General features: G+C 41.5%; 1 protein-coding gene across 11 annotated transcripts in view; it reads right to left on the reverse strand.

Moving 5' to 3' along the window:
* Positions 1-4,728: 4,728 nt before the first annotated feature.
* FHOD3 (formin homology 2 domain containing 3) overlaps positions 4,729-20,528 on the reverse strand; it is a 590,681-nt gene continuing 574,881 nt past the window's right edge. For all 11 annotated transcript variants that reach the window (XM_075921655.1, XM_075921652.1, XM_025187260.2 and 8 more), the window contains one exon: positions 4,729-9,167. In XM_075921655.1, the coding sequence (XP_075777770.1) occupies positions 9,085-9,167 (83 nt within the window). In that variant the 3' untranslated portion in view covers positions 4,729-9,084. The remainder of the gene's footprint in view (positions 9,168-20,528) is intronic.

A 20,528-nucleotide genomic window follows, 5' to 3' on the forward strand; every position in this document is an offset into this window, starting at 1 on the left:
CACAGCGGGGCTAAGGCAGGCTCCTAGTCCATAGCTCCTATTGGCTGCGGTTCCCTGATCCCAGCCAATGGGAGCTGCAAAGGCAAGGCCTGCAGGTTAGGGGATCTTGCAGAGACCATGTGCCACTCCAAAGAGTCGCAGGGACAGGCTGGCCATTTCTGGGAGTGGTATGGAGCCAGGACAGGCAGGGAGTTGCCTTAGCTCAGCTGTGCCTCTGGACTGTTAGTGATTTGGCTGCAGGAAACTCTGGGAGATCAATCTCAATTCTAGGAGACTTCCAGGCAAACCAGGAAGGTTGGCAGGCCTAGACGGAGACTGAAATTGACCGTGAAAGACTCAATGATTGACCAGTCGATGCTGATCTACTGGTTAGTGATCACTGACCTAAAGTGTTTCTTTTTCAGACAATGTTTGGCGGCTTAACAGGTGTTGAATGTTTATATAATAAACTTATTTTTTTTGGTCATTAGCTGGAGTATACAAAACGTATTAGCCAAATTGAACTCTTTTTTCACATAGTTTTAGGAATAAGGTTTCAGTGTTGGCTTTCGGGCCATGTTGCATCACCAATTTTTTTTAAGAACTCCCAACAATGAAATCAGTGGAGTTTTAAAACAGTTGGAATGATATGACTCTGTCAGAGAAATGCTCCAAAGCCACCATCAAGTTCATTTGCAAATAGCCAATAACAGAAGTTACTTTTTGGGGCCTGATTTAACACCCAGTGAAGTCTTTCCATCGATACCAGTGCCAATTGCATTAGGCCTTTTCTAATTTGGCTCTAGTGACTACAATGTGACATTTGCTGCATCTCCTGTATCACTATGCACATATAGTTAGAACATTATGGTTTATGCTTTAATCCTTTAGATTTGTATTTATTATCTTCACTAACCTCATTGTTCCTTGTAATTAATGCAGCATACTTGTGAAATCTTCCAACCAAACAGATTTGAAATCCTATGTGAGGAAAGTCTAGTCAAAAGTTTGATACATCTTGGCATTTAGCAAGAATAGCTTTTTTTGACTGTGCTATGAGGTCAATAATTTTCCACAATTTTATGTGGGGAAAAAGGTTGTTAAAAAGATATACAGGGCCTCATTTTAACAATCCCTTTCCTTTGCTAGCTGTTGCCAAGATTATTTAAACCTCCCTTTACACATTTAGGGGAGGATTGGACTGTGGTAGGGGGAAAGCCAGCTTTTGAGTTCTCATTCAGGAGTTGGAATCTTTCATTACTTTATTTGAAAAGATAATTTTCACCCTGGTGTCCTTTTTGGATGTGGCATCATAACATCGTAGAGACCTAACCATTCACCAAGATTTGTAAGGTGTATCTAAGGTGATTCTGGTTACCTGTGGCATCAGAGGCGAGAGTTTTAGAAAATTAAGGCCACTGTCCCAGTGTTTGATGTTTTTAGGTGTCCAACTGGAAACACCTAACGGGCCAGACAGACAGAAATGCTGGCGTCCCTCTTCTGAAAACCAAAGTGTCTCAAAGTGTGGGACACCCAGGGGAGCTGGTAGCCACACGGGACTCTTGAGTGAGGGGTGGGGAGGGAGCGGCTCTGTGCTCCCAGAAGGGGTGGGTCCCTGAGGAGAAGGAGCTGGGCTGGGGGCAGCCAGCCCTCAACGCTGCCTGGAGCACATCATGCTGTCCCCCCCGCCCTTAGAGTTCCTTGGAGTGTGCTGGGAGGCCCGAGCCCTTTAGAATTGCCAGGCCCTGGGGCTGTTACTGCCTCCTTTCCTCCTCTCCTCCCTCTGCCCTCAGTGAGGCTGAGAACAACCAATAATAAAGCACAAGATTCCATCCCAACCATGGTGGCAAAGGGAGACTGGAGAGGCAGCTGCGTGGCAGAAAGGAAAAGGATTCCATCTGAATGTTAAAAGTGGGGTGGTAATCCTCAAAACACATCATACTCCTCTTCAGACACTATGGGTGGGTCTAGAGGGTTTTGTCGACAAAACTGGATTTTTGTCGACAAAACTATATCTGGGTCTACACTACCATCGAGTTCTGTCGACATAGCAACAGAACTCGGCAGTTTTGTTGATGGCGGTAAACCTCATTCTACGAGGAATAACGCCTTTTGTCGACAGAGTTCTGTCAACAGAAGGCGTTATTGCATCTACACTGTCCTTTGCATCTACACTGCCATGTCGACAAAGCGGCTTGCTTTGTTGACAGAAGTGGATGTAGTCTAGATGCTCTTTGTTGACAGAAGCTTTGTCGACAGTATCTGTTGACAAAAGCCTGTAGTCTAGACGTACCCTGTTCGCAAGCAATCCAGGGAAAGCTGGGAGTGGAGGTGAAGGGTCCACAACAGCATGACTTCTAAGGTAGACACTTTCCATTCAGGATTCCCCAGTAGAGGGCTGTCTCATCAGATTGTGGTTTAATACAATGCAGCAGTGATTTTTTAATTTTGTATTAAGAAATTCACTAGAGGTAACGATTTCTGAATAGAAAGGAGCCTTCTTATTTTCCGAACTACGTTCCCTAAGAAAATATGGAGAGTTTACAAAAAAGGAAAAAGATTTTTCTCAATATAATATTTGCATTTTCATGGTGAAAATGTCATGGAAGGGCTACAATACAGGTAGTTGACAGACTGACCACAGGCCAAATTCAGATTGCCAGATGCTTTTGAATGGGCTGTGAAATCTATTTTCTTATTTTCACATTATTATTTTTTATTATTTTCTGTGGAGTCTGGACCTTGCCTATCCATGGACCTCGAGAAAAAAGAATCGATTACCCCTTGGCTGCAAACGACTGCATGCAGCTGTGCAGTGGATAAATTGCAGACACATTTGGTCTCTGACTGGAGTCCAGAGGCTTCCCTCTGACAAAAAAATGAGTTCTGAGTACTGAGTCTGAAAAATCTATGTAAGCGTTGTCACTGCACATCTGGAATTTAGAATTACTAATGGATATATTGTGATAGAAAAGTGTCTGGCCAATAAACTTGTTTTATATATTTATTTTAAAAAGCATTACCACATTTCTGGCTAGTAGCCTTTCATCCTTTAGACTTTACAACAGTGCAGCTGGAATGCTAAGCAGCTCTTTAAGAGATACATGTAGATCCCATGGGGCATCTTTTTATATGAAATTACTGGAAAAAGGCATCTAGGAAGGAGCAAGTCACTGTTTTCTGTAGGAAGCATTACATATATGATAACTTACAATGGTTCCTATTGCCCCCCTAAGGCTCCAGGTAACGTACAAAAATCATCTGTGAAATTCTTTCTTAACACAGCTAAGAATCTAAGATGATGCCACAAAATTATGTAAGTGTTTTTGAACTGTGTAACCTAACTTCACTGATCGTACATGTATCATAAAAGGGTAAATATTTTCAGGTAGCTTATGATGCCATTTGTCCTGGAAATCAAAGTTTTTCATGCCACTGTCCTAATCTAGTAGGGTAAAATAGTTATCACTTTTCTACTGTGTCCCCTCTGTTATGGGATGCCTAGCCCACCCTCCAGGGGAGAGAGCAGTGGGCCTCAGTGACCCCTCAAACCGTATCTGGCCCACATGCATTCGTGCTGCCTGCAGTCTTCTCCAGTCATTGGAGTTGTCAGGCAAGCCTCTAACGTGGCCTCTTCCTTGCAGGGCAGTGTGGCCTAACAGCCAGAGTCTATCACAATGCCCTCCTCTTTCTGGGCAGTGTGACTTGGCTGCTTCCTACCAGTCTCTTCCAGGTAATTCTCTGTCTCTCCCCTCCAGATTGGAATCTGTGGCTGCCGCCTCCTGCTGACTGGCCTCTGTGTCTTCGTCTGGTGGTGGTTCCTCTTCAGGAGCTCCAGAAACACTTTTCTTCCTCGGTGGCAATCAGCCCTGACTGTGCAGCTCCACAGGCCTTTCCAGATGGCCTCCAGCTGGAGCATGGCCATCAGGGCTGTGGGAGATGGGCCTCCTCGGCCAGGTGAGCCAGATTAGCCCTCCCAGATCCCGTGCGGAGTTGATACACCTCCTCATACCCTCCAAAAAAGCTCTGTTACTTTAATTCAGACAGATTGAATGGGGGCATATGGGGAGAGCTGAGGTAAACTGTCCTCCTGAACACATTTGAATTGAGTTAAAAGGCATGTCCCTGTTTTAGTCCTCCAATATCTATCTGAATGGCTCTGTAAACAAGAGTTTCAGGAATTCCATTTCATTGTGCAGAGTCGATCAGGACACTCACCTGAGCTCAAGAGAGTCAGAGACATGCATTTATAAACTAGGAGCTCTTTGTACAAGTCTCCAGCTGCATAGGCTGCTTTAAGGATAAAAATCAATCACTCATCAACTGCCAGCAGTGCTTAATTTGGGTCAGGGCTGAGCCCCGGAACCTCTAGGCTTGGCGGTTCAGAGCCCTGGCACCTCTCAACCCGCCACACAAGTTATGAAAGCACAAGTTAAGAGCTGACTGCTTGCTAATGGCAGCATCCCATGATGTTTGGTGGGTATTTCATATTACCTATGACCAATCTTGGAGGACTGGGCACATACATGCACATTTACTTCACTTAGGATTATGCATTTGGTTCAATCTGCGAAAGCAGGGTTAAAGAGTTCGCTTTTCATTGGCAGATAATCCAGAATTGGCATTCTTTTGCTCCTGTGGTGGCTTCATGCATGCATAAAGAATACAAACTGTTTAAAAAAAAAACCCCAGCCAACCAAGTTCTTAGTAGTTGGGTACATCAACAAAATCAGCAACCAACACAGAAAATGCTTTAGAAAGCTTTATTGCAAGATGTGTTTACATAATGCTGTAGAGGTGAGCTTTGTTACTACTTATATCAAGAAATTTTGGACACGGGTCTGAGGTCAGTTTCTCAAGTTGACCCTGCATGGCACGGAAAAAAGAGAGACTGCATTTTCAAGGATGTGAGGAAGGGATGGAGTGGGGGAGGAGAGGCAAAAGAGGGGTGTGTTAAAAAAGGGAAATCCACCTCAGTTATGCTCAATGTAGTGACAAAGCTTCCTACAAATGGATACAAATGAAGGAGTGCTTGTGTGTAGTAAATTTTAAACAGTAATTCAAGTTATTTATGCAATAAAACTGAGAAACAAAAAGCAGTTTCATGAACAATTAAATTTAACATATAACAAAACATCTTTACCTAAAATGAGAAAAACAAACAAATGAAAAAAGGACCTGTAGATAATATCTTTAACCATGCATGGCTTGTTTTTAAATTACAATTCACAGAATAACACTGCTGAAAAGCCTATTTTACACTATGCTACACACAACATGAAAAAACATGAGTAGTGACATTTACACAATTTTACAGTATTTGTCCTTCCTCTAACAAACATGTCCTTTTCTACTTTACAATTTTGTACAATTCCCAGCTCTCTCTCTCACACACACGCACGCACAAAAGACGACATAGTATGCCCCAATACAGTCTTTAAAAAGGAGAAATGCACCCATTGCCATCGATAGACTTTTTCTTTCAAAGCAGCCTCCAGATTTCATATCTGTTTGACATAATCAATGGTTAGACAACGGTTAAACATTACGTACCTCTGTTTGCCACTCAATGTGAAACCAACAAATTAGAAGTGTCCAGAATATATATATTTTTGCATGAACATAGTACTATAAAACCCCACAAACTCCTTTGAATTTCTTGCTCTTCAACTCTCTTTATATTGTATCTAAAATGCAATTTAATCCCTTGTCTAAAAAAAAATAAAAATAAAAACCACAAAATAGGCCCTCATATTATCAAAAGTTTACAAATAAATTTCAATAGTGTTCCCTATTCAAGCATCATTTCATCTCACCATCAGGAAAACAACATAGGGCAGCTTTAAGTTTTTAATTAATTTTACTTCCTTCAGAGCTCCTAAGTATCTAACTCGCGAAACTTCAGCATTTATAGTCCTTGCAGTTTATATGCTGGAAATCCAGAACAATCTGAACTTTCTACAGGGATAAATTCAACCCTCATTCATGCATGCACAATTCCCCTTGAAGACAATGCTAGGGGCTGCTTGTTCACAGGAGGGAGCGGGAACTGACCCTTGAGTGCTGCTTGTCATCTTTTTTTCTAGCCTCTTATAAAAACAGTCTGCAGTTCAAAAATAGCAATCAACAAACAAAAAGTGACTCCACATTATAGACTAATAACTAGTTAAATATGGACTTCCAAATCCAAGCTGTTCATGAGTTACTGGAATGCATGTATGCTTGGGGGGAGGGAGGGAGGAAGGAGAAAGAAGCAGGGGATATGAAGTTGGTAAATTACTATCTTTCCCCCTCCTAATCAGATTTAAAACAATCCATTGTACGAGCCAGAACCACCTGTCCTCAGGAATCCTGACTCACATTGTCAAATGAATCACATTTTTATGGCTAATTTTTAAATCCCTTTTAAATGAGGGGAATGTAAAGGATTTGGGACATGCAAGCTGACTGAGAGACATTTAAGTTTAATGACACTTTAGAAATGGCACTAAAATATAGTCTCCAAACACAAGAATTGCTTCACATTACTACGCTGGTGACACATTGCTCTTGTAGCAATTGTTGCATTCCTCCCTTATTAGTAACTAGAAATGGAGATTCCCATTGTCTGGGGTGCATACACAGCACAAGATGCAGGGAATTTAAAGTTCAGTCCTGCCAAGGGCCCAATACCTGGAAAGGGAGTTGAGCTTCTTTCAGGAGGGCTTCAGCAACTGGCCAGATCAGGACTCAGATTCAGATTTGTTTTTAACTAGAACATGAATTGCAATCCAACCTACTCATTCAGACCTTGTTGACTTCCACAAACCTCCAATACCTCCTCCAGCTATGTGTTTTTTGCAACCTTGAGCAGAAAGATAAGAAAACATAGTGAAAGCAACGTGTTGTATCATGCAGAGATCCTTTCCAAAACCCTGTTGCTAACACATCATTTCTTTTCAAATGAAAGAAAGTGATTATATAAATTCTGTTTCCTTCAGTTTTCTGCTCAGCCCTTTCTTCTTTACAGCTTTCAGCTCATTCTTTACTCTATGTTTTATTAGCTATCCGATAAATAGCTTCTGTCTGCTTGCAAAACCCACTTGTTAAACCAAACTTACTGCCAACTAGCAGGAAAACATGTTCACCGCTGTCTGTAAACCTAACACTACACTGTGACAACCAGGCCTCATAGCAGGGAGATATAAACTGGATGGGTCAGGGCCCCAGGCAACTGTCGATAAGGACTGAAATCCAGCAGCTGAAGAAAATAATTGCGCTGATTGGAGTTTAAACAGCAAATTCCATTTAATTTTATTCAACTAGGTCATTTATTTCAGTATTGCCTATTGATTGGCTTTCAGATTACTTGGATGCTTTTCATTCAACATAGTCTCATATATATTTGAAATTTCATCTGTTTGGTACCTTATCCTTAGCACTTCCTGTCCTCAAAGTGGAGCAGAATGTAGGAGTCAATACATCTTTAGTTCCAGCCCAGAGTCAAAGAAACAGCTAATCCCACATTTCTTCACATTCCATATTCCCTCTGATTTTTTCCATCTGTGTAATACATTTTGTTATGTGCACTGATGTCTCTGCAGATGTGCACCTCCAGGAGAAACATGTGCTAATCAGTGGGGTGGCATTTGGATCATTACAATCAGATATACTTTGGTGCAAAATGTTCCATTTTTAGTTATTACTAAATTGCCGTTCCCTTGAAAATGCTTCGGCAGTGGCGAAAGCCAGGTATAAGTGGGTTCCAAATTCACTGAGGTGGGATGTATTTCACTTAAAGGCAAATGAGTTGATTAAAGGATATTCTAAAATCTTCTCTGATTTGGACAACAGAGTGTAATCGCTATATGGGTATATAGCAGAACAGAACATGCACCGAACATGAAACCTCACCCATACACTGAAGGTGTTAATAGAAATCAATTAAAAACAGTGACATAAGGACGAATGAGGAAAAAGCAAATTCTTTGTGTGTGGGAAGAGGAATGTTCTTGCTCTTTGCTCACTGTGGTTTCCTTGCTATTCATTTTATTGATGAAAGAAGAAAAAATATAAAGGCGTTTTAACAGGCTCATTTCATGTTCAGTTCAATCAGATTGAAGCTAAATCACCACTAAGCTACATCACTACCGAGAAAAGCAGAATGAAGGGCTCAGGCAGGTGAAGAAAACTTCTTGATCTTGGCAGCAGAACCTCTTTATCTAGTATGTAAATTGTTGGCATAAATTTCTGAAATTGTACAAAGACTCAGTATACCTAGAGTTCAACAGAAGGAGGTATTCTGTGCTATCTCTGTGTGTATAGTATTAGGTACAGTGTACATGCACATACTGTACACACATGCAGTTCAGAATCCTAAACTTTCCACTTGCACTGCAGAGAATTTCCTGCCCTGCAGGGTTGAATTCCATTGAACAACATTGAGTTCTTGTAAAAAGACACTCCTATCCTGAAGATCAGGTGGAACTTTAAGGCCCTGGGAATAAAATCTTTACCCCTTTGACTTCCATGGGGCCAGGATTTCACCCCAGGACTATATGTGAATGTATACACACACACACATCCATACTGTACATATACATAGGTACACATACATTTTTACATTCTTTGGTGGTGAGATAAAAAATAGGGTTGTACTGATCTGTGTATGTCTGTCCAATAAAACAATCTTAGGAAGATCATAATAACTGTAACAGAAGTGATTTTGCCTCTTTAAGGACTGTTTCTTGCACTGACAAAATGCCATACTTTACAATTTCTAAAACAGGCCACAAGGATAGCCAGCGTAAACATAGCTCACACAATAAAAGATAACTCAGGAGAGTCCCCTAATACCACATCAATGCATCATGAGAGAACCAAGCTATAAACTCTCACCTACAAATACTCAAACACTCCTTTTTGTATCTGTCAGGTTTTAGTGCTGAGCTGTGACACACCCTTCTTTAGCCCTTTTTGTTTTTTCTGGTATATATCTTATCAAAATTAAACAGAGGACGGGATGTCCGAAGCAGCAGATGAGGCTGGTAGAACAATGCCACACTGAATGGTTGTCAGCCCATGTGTCACCAATGATGGTTTTGCTTGTAGCCACCTCTGAAGATTTCACACCTGCATCTCAGAGGTGCTGATGAGGCCCAGTGCTTTGGCTTCTTCTGGTGTCAATCCGCTCTTTAGTGTTCTTCTTACTGCACAGTCACAAATCCAAAGGGAAGCAAAAAACAATTAGGAGTAATATGCAGGACAACAAGCTGAAATATATATTCTAACACAAAAACAGAATCAAACAAACAACAGCTATGGCCATGTCTCCACTGACGTGCTGGAGAGTGATCTTTTGACATTTGATTTAGTGGGTCTAGTTAAAACCTGCTAAATCAAACACTGAGGGTGACTCTGGTTGGTGCTGATACGCCTCGTAGTTGTGAGGAGTAAGGGAAGCTGACAGGAATAGGTATGTCAGATATGGGGTAATTGAATAGTCGAGTAACTGCATGAATTCTTATGGGTTTCTTGACAATTCTATAGTCCCAGGGGGCAGGACCAGAAGCCAGTGTGCTCTGGCCCCACTCCTGGGGAGCCCTGTTACCCCATGCTGCTGCCTCTGTGTCAGAGGCAGCAGCATTGGATGCCAGACGGGAGCCAGTCTACGAGGGGAGGAGGGTAGTTTAAAAACCAGCTCCCTGTGCAGACTGGCTGCCTGCTGCTTCTGATACAGAGGCAGCAGTGTGGGGTGGCAGCCGCCCCCTCCGTGGGGGGGCTGAGTTCCTTGCGGACAGAGGCTGCTGCAGGGGAGAGGCTGCTGCGAAGGAGCCTCTGTCTGCAGCGGCCCAGGCTGGTCATGAACAGAGGCTGCTTCGGCAGCAGTTCCTGTCCACAGATGGTGTGAGCTCCCTGTAGAGATTGCTCTGTCTCTTAGGGTATGTCTACACTAGAATGAGGTGTAACAGTTAATTCGAACTAAGGACTTCGAATTGCTGTTTCACTGCCATGTGTAGTTTCGGGCAGTTAGTCCTGACTAGTGGCATTTAAAAATGGCGATCGGACGGGAACATGCAAATAAAGCCTGGGATATTTAAATCCTGGGCTTCATTTGCAACTTCAAATGCCTACATTAGCCTCCCTAGTTCGAACTAGGGGGCTAGTGTAGACATACCCACACAGAGTAGCCTCTGTCCATGGCAAGCCTGGGCCCCCTGTGGACAGAGGCTGCTCAGTACTGAATAGGGCAGCCTTTGTCCATGGCAAGTCTAGGGGGATCAGCCTCTGTCTGTGGTGGGCCCAGAAGACGGGATGCACCGTGTCAAGTCTAGGGGGAGCACCCTCTGTCAGCGGCAAGCCTGGGCCCACTGCAGACAGAGGGTACTTAGCGGCAGCCTCTACTGTCCCTCCGACGCTGCTGTCTCTGATAGAGGCAGCAGCACTGGGGAAAGGAGGAAGGTGGCACCGTGGAGCCGGTGCTGGGGGAAACCGGCTTTTAAGCCAGCTCCCCCCAGCACCAGCTGCTGCTTCCCCCTCCTTTGATACCTCTAATACAGATAAGCCTGGGCTTATTGGTTAATCATATAGTCGACTGGAAATGAGCATTTGGTCCCATCAGCCTCCACTGTGAAGATGGTGCCAAGCTTGGCTTAAAGTGAGCTGGCTCCAGCTAGGTATTTTACATAGCTGGAGTTACATACCTTAACTTGACCTTCTGGGTCTAGTGTAGTCTTGGCCTATGTCTGTAAGATCTGAGATTCAGAATAGCTTAGCATTCTCATCTGGCAACTCAGACTATGTCTACACTGCATGTTTTTTCTGGGATACCGGTATCCCGGAAAACCGCCGCTGTGTCCAGAGAACACATCTGCTCTTCTGCTTTTTTTTTTTTGCAAAAGAGCAAATGCACTCATTCAGAGAGGGGGCAAAATGGCAAAAAAGCCTCTTCCGGAAAAGCTACCGGAAAAAATTATGCAAAATGCGGAGCGCATTTTGTGTAGATTTTCAGATAGAAGACTATAGTACCCAGCAACCGTGAAAATCTTTCTCTAATATATATCTATAGATTCAAAACAATCACTTGTATATTTCAAGTCTTTTGTTCTTAAGTAAAATGCTCCAGAACTTCAGGAAATTAACTTTCTTCGAAATTATCAAAAGGTTTTTATATTCCACAAAAGGAATTTGGATGCTCATTTAGGGTTTTGGAGAACTTTTTATAGAGCCATATTTGTTTTGTCCCTATTAAATTATATAGGGCTTTTCACATGATGTTTTAATTGCCATTTTCTCTGATCCTCTAAAGACATAAAAGTGAAAGAGAACCAAAATAAACCACAACATTGCAAATAATCAAAATCCTTACAAATAATGCTTCAAAAACCAGATTTCCTTTCGCCTTGTATTCTGCTGTGCCCCCTTGCTCCACCCACCCACCATGTCCACAACATACATTGTCGGCAATGGTTTATAGAGAATTTACAGGAGATGAGACCTTGGCTTATTGTTTTTTCTGTGGAGCATCTGGAAAACCTGTACCACTACAATAAATTTGTGAGCAGCACTAATAAGGATAATTCGATTCACAACAGTTACATTTTACATTTATTTCTGCTTCACAGACTCAGGGCTTGTCTACATGACATGATAATGTGCACCAGTGGGGTGTGAATTCTAAAGTGCACCAATGTATCAAACATTAACCTGCCTATGTAGACTTGGTTGATGTGCACTAAAAGTTCTGTACTGGGCATTAATATAGTGCTGTTGAAAGAGACTATCAAAATGAGCGCTAGGGAACTGTTACTGCATACCATATATTGGACAGTCAGTGAGTAGCATTTTGGTGCACTTCAGAATTCAAACCCCACTGGTAAGTGTCACTGCACTAGGCAATGGTGCCAACAGCTTGCAGGTGAATACACCTTATTTCGGAGTGGGATGGGGCAGTCAATCCAATTGGACTGCTCACTCCAATAGTTTGTTGTGTAGGCAGACATGGAGAATGCATATTTATGCACTGCCTGTACTTCCAAAATCCAAACTATAATTTATGCAAATAAAAAAAACTCAGATCTCCACAACAGTGAAGTGAGCCAGGAGAAGGCACACAGCTCTGGAGAAAGGAATTACGGATCATGGTTTAAAACTTCTTGGCTTCCAGCATTGTTTTTATACACCATAATTAAGAGCTCCAACTTTCTGAAACTGACTGGTGATAGACATGGATCTAGCAGGAGTGAAAGGATTGAATGGATTGTTATGGAAAACAAATGAGATGAGAAAGAGGAAAATAACATCGCAGTCAGCATGTCACGAATATGGGGAAAAACATGATCTACATTGAATAGCTAAATGTCTGGGACAATTAAGTGAGTTGAGCATGTTACACATACAATTGCTCTTTCACATCCAAATCCCTCGCCTGAAGAGTTCTTCCAGGCTCCTCCTCTCCTCTATTTTATTTAACGTCTATACAAAGCCATTAGTGAGGCAATGTTGCATGATACCCAGAGCCATATCTCCTTGACATCAAATATAATCAGCACCATGTCTCAACTCTATCAATATTTCAGTGAGATATGTACTGGATGGAGAGTACCAGGCTCAAACTGAATCTCAGCAAGACTCAGATGCTGCTCATAGGAACAGAGAACAGCAACACAGAACACCCCCACTTTCCAGAGCCTCTGCCTTAGATTATTAAATCAGCCCTCACTTTGGGAGTCCTTTTGGACTTTTCAGTTATTAGAACCCCAAACTTTCATGACAACAACAAAAAAGCACTTCCAGTTGAGAATTGCCAGAAGATTTCATCCTAGCCTTTCAGAAACAGCCATAATGATCCACAAACTTGTGACTTGACGGCTTGAGTATCAAAACACACTAACTAGAAATTAAGTTATCCCCCCTAACTCTGAAACCAAAGCTGCAACTGAAACAAAATTCTATCTGCTCAATAACACAGGTTGCCAAGTACTGTTTACCCCAGTGCTCTGCTCTCTGCATTGATTCCCTGCTCAATAAATAGTCCAATTCAAAGGCTATGTCCCGTTATAGTCAAGGTCCTCCCTGGAACTGGCTCTAGCTACATACAAGATCATCTTTCCATCTGTGACCCTGAACGCCAAAACCAGCTACAGTACATTCCATTGGAGCAGTAAACCTGTTGGCCACTAGAGGGAGGCATATGAGCACAGGAGAGAGAATTTTCATAGAAGCTGGATGTAGAATGTGGAACTCATTCCCACAAGAAATAAGACCACACCATTTTCAGAACTTAATGCAAACCTCATTTTTTTTCTTCAAAATTAACTTTTCCTCAAAAATGTCACCACAGATGCATGTACACTCAAGCATACCCAAGCAAGCTATCTTTTTCTTATAAGAAGGTAAAGTTGAAGTAAAGACACAGAAATCAATTGTTATGTTCATTTGCAAACAGACTCTCAGACACTATAGAAATGGGGGTCATATTCATCCACAAAAAAAATTTAGTTATGCCCTCATAAATCTATAAAACACAATGCAGTTATTATTCCATATGAGGAATAACGGTAGTTCAAACTAGGAAGCCTAGTTCGAACTACCTAGTTCGTGCCGCGTGTAGCCGCGCGGCACGGGGTTCGAACAAGCGGGGATTTAAAAATGGCGGCGCCCCGCTTATGCAAATGAAGCCCGGGAAATTCAAATCCTGGGCTTCATTTGCAATTGTGGTATGTCAATTGCGGTATGCCTACATTACCCCGCTAGTTCGAACTAGCGGGGTAGTGTAGACATACCCTTAGTCTGTTACAGAAAAAAACTGCAGGCAAATGGCCTGGTAGCACTTTATAGACTAACAAAACATGTAGATGGTATCATGAGCTTGAAGAAGTGGGCTGTGCCCACGAAAGCTCATGATACCATCTACATGTTTTGTTAATCTATAAAGTGCTACCAGATCATTTGCTTGCTGATTAAGTAGGAGTGTGTCTACTCTGAATTCACATGGCAATTTTCCATGCATTATGTCCTTGCAGCTCCATAGTAGAGTAGTAAACTTCGAGGATTTGTTGCTGAGTAGGCAAACATGATTTGTTTCTAATGTGCCTGAGAACTGGAAGAGCTCAAGATCCCTCTTGTGAAGATATGTGCTTTTCGGTGTTAAACTTCTATTTACAAATAACCTTGAGACAGACTTGGCCTTTATGTATGTTGTGGGGACCCAGAGCTCAAGGAGGCTTCACTCACCTTTATGAATCAGGTGGAATTTAAGCTCTTGCACTTGTGGAATAGCAGGGACTGTCCCTTTAAACAGCCCTACGGGTGAGAAGCAGTAGAAAGAAGGGAACACCACAGTCCTGTAACAATTTCCCGCCAACCCTCTCTGCATTGGTCCTTGGAGGTGGCTGAAACAGGGGAAATCTAACTGCACTATATAAAGGGATGTAATAGACTATGCTCTTTCCATCTGAGCTGGAGGATGGGTGAATCTTCTTATAATATGCTATACAGCAGATGATTCTAGACCTTCTTCACTTCCAGAGACTGCATTTGGGGTGAGTCTCCTACCAGCCTGGGGGCAGAAATACAATCCATTGGTAGAAAGGATATGGAGGAGAGCTTTTTCCTTCCATGTTTCCAATGCAAAACTATATTACTCAAGCTAGACCTTTGTTCTTCCTTTTTTCACTGAACTCTGTGGCATGTCACTAGCTTGACTAGACATAATATCTTGGCTTGTAAAACTCTTGGCCTGCTGAAGCCCATATTAAACTGAGTTATGGAATGCATTCTGGAGGCAGTGGCAATAAAAATAAAGCTTTCTAATGACCTTTTGTGCTCTTTAAGCAATCTTTAAAACACTGGCTAAAGAAACATAAAAACATAAAACAGGAAGAAAATAACTTTACTCTTGTTACAAGAAAGGCTTGCTGAGATCTCATAGCCTAGAAACCAAATGTTGTTTTTAGGGGGGTTAGAAGGGATGATATTCTTTACCAATCAGGAAATCTAGAACTTAATTTGCTATTCTGGAAGAACGTAGCATGCCTATGATGAACATGGTGAATTCAGCTGAGCACACTGGGTCAAACAACTAAAAAGAGAAGCAGTCCTCACAGAACTGGGAACATTTTAAATACAACAAGAATCCCCAAAAGCACAAAATGAATCTAAATAAGTTGTTTTTTTTTAAAGGTGTCTAGCCCCCTTGATTTCACTAGAAACGAGAAGCAGTAAAAAAACCCAGGTTGGCACCACTTATATGGCTTTTGGCATATAGGTGTACCCCATTTCTCTTTATACACCATTTGAATGGCAAGTGTCCTTTTACATAAATATGAGCACTTTGTCTGCTTTGGGATGTGTAATTCCCAATAATGCCCTAATAAACAATGAAAATGAAGTACAACTCTTCACTTGGGTAGGTGTGATAAATAAATGGATAAAACTCCATGGCAGTCTGTGGGCTGAATTCAGTGGTGAAGAAACTGATGGTGATATTTTGTCAAAAAAACAGGTATAATATGCTATAAATTACCTACAGGGGGAAGCAGGAAGGTTAGTAGGAAAAGAGGTCTATAGCAGGATATGAGACTAAGTAGTATCATGACCCTATTTTATCTTATCTACTTCAGTTGCATTTCCTATGAAATACTCCACTTTCCACCTATTCACTAACACCTATTTTCTAATCAAAGTGTTCTTTCCCTTACCCCATCATCTGGGATCAGGTCATTGTGCAAACATGTGTCATCTTTGTCTGTCTGAGGTCCATCTGCTTAACATGTTCTTTGATGCAACCCATCCGACACTTCCTCGATGTCCCTCAACCCTCTGCTTCCATGTTATCTTTACCAGGTCCTCTTTGTTCAGCCTCTCTCTGTGTTCAATCCAGCAAAGTCACTCTTCCTCAATTTTACAGCCACATTGTGGACTTTGACTTCCATCCTAACCTTGAATTGCACAATCTGTCTCTCTGTATGACTTTTTATAGTGTGTTTGTAGCTATGATGCTCTGAGTACCTTTCCTAGACCTGAAGAACTCCATGTGTACCTGAACGCTTGACTCTCTCATCACCAGAATATCAACGAAAGATATTATCTCACCCATCTTGGCTCTCTTTTTATTGCACACAGATATTCCCATCTCAAACCACCGTTGGTGTTGAACATGCCATCTCCTTATTCCCCATATTTCTGCACTATTCAGCATTGCGAGGCACACTATTGTGCCAGACAGGTTGGCTTTCAATCTCACATGCATATGCTTGTCATATACAACTCCAGAGGTGTAATTCCACATTCTTCCAGTTCCCCCCTGTCTGGAGTGTCTGTCACGTTAAAGCTCGCCATCTTCCATAACCCAGCTGCCAATGTACTGGTTGGTCTAGTTTAGTCAGGAAGTTCTTCTTCACACAGCGCATAGTCAATCTGTGGAACTCCTTGCCTGAAGAGGCTGCGAAGGCTAGGACTATAACAGGGTTTAAAAGAGAACTAGATAAATTCATGGAGGTTAACTCCATAAATGGCTATTAGCCAGTATGGATAAGGAATGGTGTCCCTAGCCTCTGTTTGTCAGAGGGTGGAGATGGATGGCAGGAGAGAGATCACTTGATCAGTACCTGTTCGATTCACTCCCTCTGGGGCACCTTGCATTGGCCACTGTCAGCAGACAGGGTATTGGGCGGGATGGACCTTTGGTCTAACCCAGTATGGCCATTCTTATGTTCTTATGTCATACTCCATTAATCTCTATATCCAATATCCTTATGGCACCTCTTCTGACCAACATAACCTTAGTCTTCATCATGTTCATTTTCATTCCATGCCATTTTAGCTGGTCATATGGTTGGATTAATATTTCCTTAAGGGCTTCACTTGAAGACACTCTTATTACTATACTGTCTAAATATAGAAGTTGGTCAAGTAAAAGGTACTTCCACCCCCACCTTCTCTCTAATAACTTGGGACCAACATATCTGCAACAACACTGCATATAGCAGCTTCTTAGGTTTTCCTACTGGGATCTCCCTGCTAATGTAGTCTATCAAACATGATAAACAGCAGTAGACTGAGGGCTGGCCCCAATGCAATCTGACTTACACTTCAAAGGGGCTTATCTTCTAAAACATGTATAGATCAGTGTTTTAAGTGATCTATATAATCCCTTTCTAATCAACTTACACCCAATATATTACTCACATTGCCATTTAAGTCCGCTCTGATTTTACCCGTATCAGTCAGGGAAAGACAGTTTGGTTATGTGAAAGCTCAGTTTAGAAAGTGTTTGTCTTCTTCATCCCCTTCCATTGTTTTCTTAGATGATTTATTTTTCATGTCAATATATTATAGTCGGCATTAAGCTAAACTAGCATTAAGTGAGCCAGATGTGATTGTTGAGTATGAGCAGGGTTAAATTGCCAAGCGGTGACGGTGCGTACAGAATTTTTTTCTTACGGGATTTGTGAGTGAATTCCTGGATCTCATCCAGTACCACTTTGAAAATGTACAGACAACTGAAATATGCAGCATGTTCAGTCAGTATCAGAAGTTGTCCCAACCCAATTTCATAGACAAGGCCAGTCTCTCCCAACAGAAAATTCTACTATTCAACCATCTCCGTTGTAAGACTAGATATTAAAGGATCTAAAAAGGGATGCCAAAAGTAAAAAAAAAGAATAAAATGTGTCTTTATAAAAGAAAGTTAAGATGTACATTAGCTTTAAAAGGGCTACATTCTAGGGAACAATAATACACACATCATTTGGAAGAATTTGGATAAAGGGAATATTTTTTTCTACATGATATTTAATCTATGATGTCAATTACTAATTAAAAATGGTTTATATCTCTAGCTACATATTCAGCATCTTCCCCATTAATTAACATGATTTATATAGTGCCCATAGTTAACCTGGCTGTTGTACACACATGAAAGAAGAATACAGCCTTGAAAAGCTTAGAATCTATGATCTTGAAAACATCCCCGTTCAGGACATCACATGCCTAAATGCCAACCTGAATTGGGGCTCATGAGTTCAAAGTTGCAAAAACATATTGTTTAAGCATAGTCTCATTGGTAGCCCCCCAACCCTGTAACTTTAGAGTGACTCCATTAATATTAGTAAGTAATGTACCATACATATTATTGTGTGCTACTGGCAGCATGAGTGCCACTAGATGTACTGATCACAGTATTAAGCACTACATTAAGTAATATGTATTTTCAAGATTAGACCATAAATAACCTATATCTATAGCTATATATAAATAAAACAGGTAGGGGACAGAAGATAGAAAATGCCAGGGGATTTAGCAGAGGTTTAAACCATTTTTAAATATTTTTATTATTTAAAAAGAGACATATTTCACTCAGGCAAAAACTACGGCTTGTAGACTTAGAACTGTGTGTTCAAAAAGGACTAGGAGCAGGAGAAGGGCTAATTTCTTTGAACACATTAAGTTCTATGGAACTGAAATCTGAACCGGCTCTCTCAACTGAAGTCTTTGGTGGGGAAAAAAAAGAAGATTAAAAAGCAGATCTATACATTAACAAGATAGCTTGAGATCAATATGGTGTTTTGTGCATATACTGATTATTCAAGGTTATGCTGTTTTGAGAAATTCAGGAGGAAGTTGGGGTGGGATTCTTCCGTGATGCACTGCTTTGAGTCTAGGCAAATTGCGGTGGGAACTTGTTTTGCACCTCACAATATAGATATCCCTCCAGATGCAATCTCAATATTATGAACACAGTTGGAATTTTGCCCTCACAAATGATTATGTGAAATTTCTATAGATGGTTCCCTTTGGCAACTGTGGCATTACATTGCTCTTGAGTAAAGCTGTAAGCAATGGCACTTCTGTTATGGTACACTAAACTTCCTTATTTTTTCTGTTTCTTAACTGAAGCCATTTCCCCAAGAACTGTTTCATCTTGAAAGCCAACAGCACACTGCTTCTGATTTTGTTACTCAGATGCTGGAAGTAAGACATTCCTATGAGGAAGAAAGATGTAAATTCAGGCATATATATCTGACCTGGTGTAAATCTGAAGTCTTTATTAAGATGGATTGAAACCAAAGTAAACAAAGTACATATTTAAGGCCAGAAGTACAACCAGAGCACACATTATTTGTCAAGTACCCAAAGCGCTATCTGTTCTCACAGGAATTCAAAGAAAAAAACCTTTTAAATCTTTAAAATATACTAAAGAGGAAATAAAGATTAATGCGAGTGAAATTATTTTTGCCTAGCCAACTGAGAACAAAATAAATAACAGACATCAATGAAATATTTCTATCCCTTGAAAGAGGTAAACTAAAGATGTCAAAATTAACTTTGGTTGTGAATAACTATGGTACTACGTTTTGCAATTCTGTAGCAAGAGACAACATGGATTACTTATGACCTGGAACTAAAAACAGATCACCTGCCCAACACTCCACTATAGAGTTATAATTCTATATGGATTATTCAATGTCCCATCACTTAACATTTGCTATGCACTCTTATCTTGCCAAATCCCAGCTTCCTTACATCACCTTCACCTTGTGTTGACCATATAAGCCAATCAGCACCACTCAGTCAATTAATCTAGGACACTGCAGCACTGATGGGCTTTCTTTAGCTACACCTGGGAAGACTCAGTTCATCAGCTATTCTTTGATCCTTCCTATGTCTGCTTTCTGCACTTGCCGGAGACTATGCATTACACTGATAGTCACAGGGACAAGTAAAATATTCAGTAACGTTTTTGTTACATTGTCAGGGATCTTGTGGGGAATCAAGATGGCTTCTCTGTAAAAACAATAACCAAGCAAAACAACTATTACTCCTCAGCCTTTAAACTTTCTTTACCTGCCCAAAGTTCTGGTTAAAGTCAAACAGCTTCTTGACTGGCTTCCCTGTTTGGGAAACTGCCTCATGCCCATGAATTCTCAAGTTATGTCAACAATGAAAGTAAAAACCTGGGTCTGGACCCTGCTAGAATACTCATGCTCCTGTGCCTGTTTAAGGGCAGTTTAACTTTGGCTACCTGCATCTCCCACTGAGCAGCCAAAACTCCTGACTGCCCAGGGTCCACTCCCAGACCAAACGTGATGGGAGACCACTCATTTGGGAAGCTGCTATCTCGGGATTGTGAGGGATTTGGGGACTATAAGACCTAGTGTTACTAGGGAAGTAAAAGGTTAACTGGTTAACCGGGAAGCCTCACCCATTAAGGGAGGGTCTGGAACAGCTCCTTGCCCACCCGGCAGCTCCCTGTTCATGGCGGCTTCCCCTCACAAGTTACACGTTGGCTCCCTGGAAGCGGGAGCCAACTACAGAGTCTGCAGCGAAGCCTCCTGAGGAGCAGGGCCAGCAGCAAAGCCTCCTCTCCAGGAGCAACTTATTTAAGCTTTATACTGCAGAGCCCGCAGTGCATAGAACCATGGAACCTCTATGATTTTTAGTGGCTACAGTTACATTTTTAACTGTATTTTTACATCCCTAAGTGTTACCTGCCTGAGTCACTTCAGAAGGAAGAACCTGAATGGGACTTGACCTGCTGTGCGCTTGGGTCTATAACATGCTATACA

The sequence above is a fragment of the Pelodiscus sinensis genome, chromosome 2, assembly GCF_049634645.1.
Source record: "Pelodiscus sinensis isolate JC-2024 chromosome 2, ASM4963464v1, whole genome shotgun sequence".
NCBI lineage: Eukaryota > Metazoa > Chordata > Testudines > Trionychidae > Pelodiscus > Pelodiscus sinensis.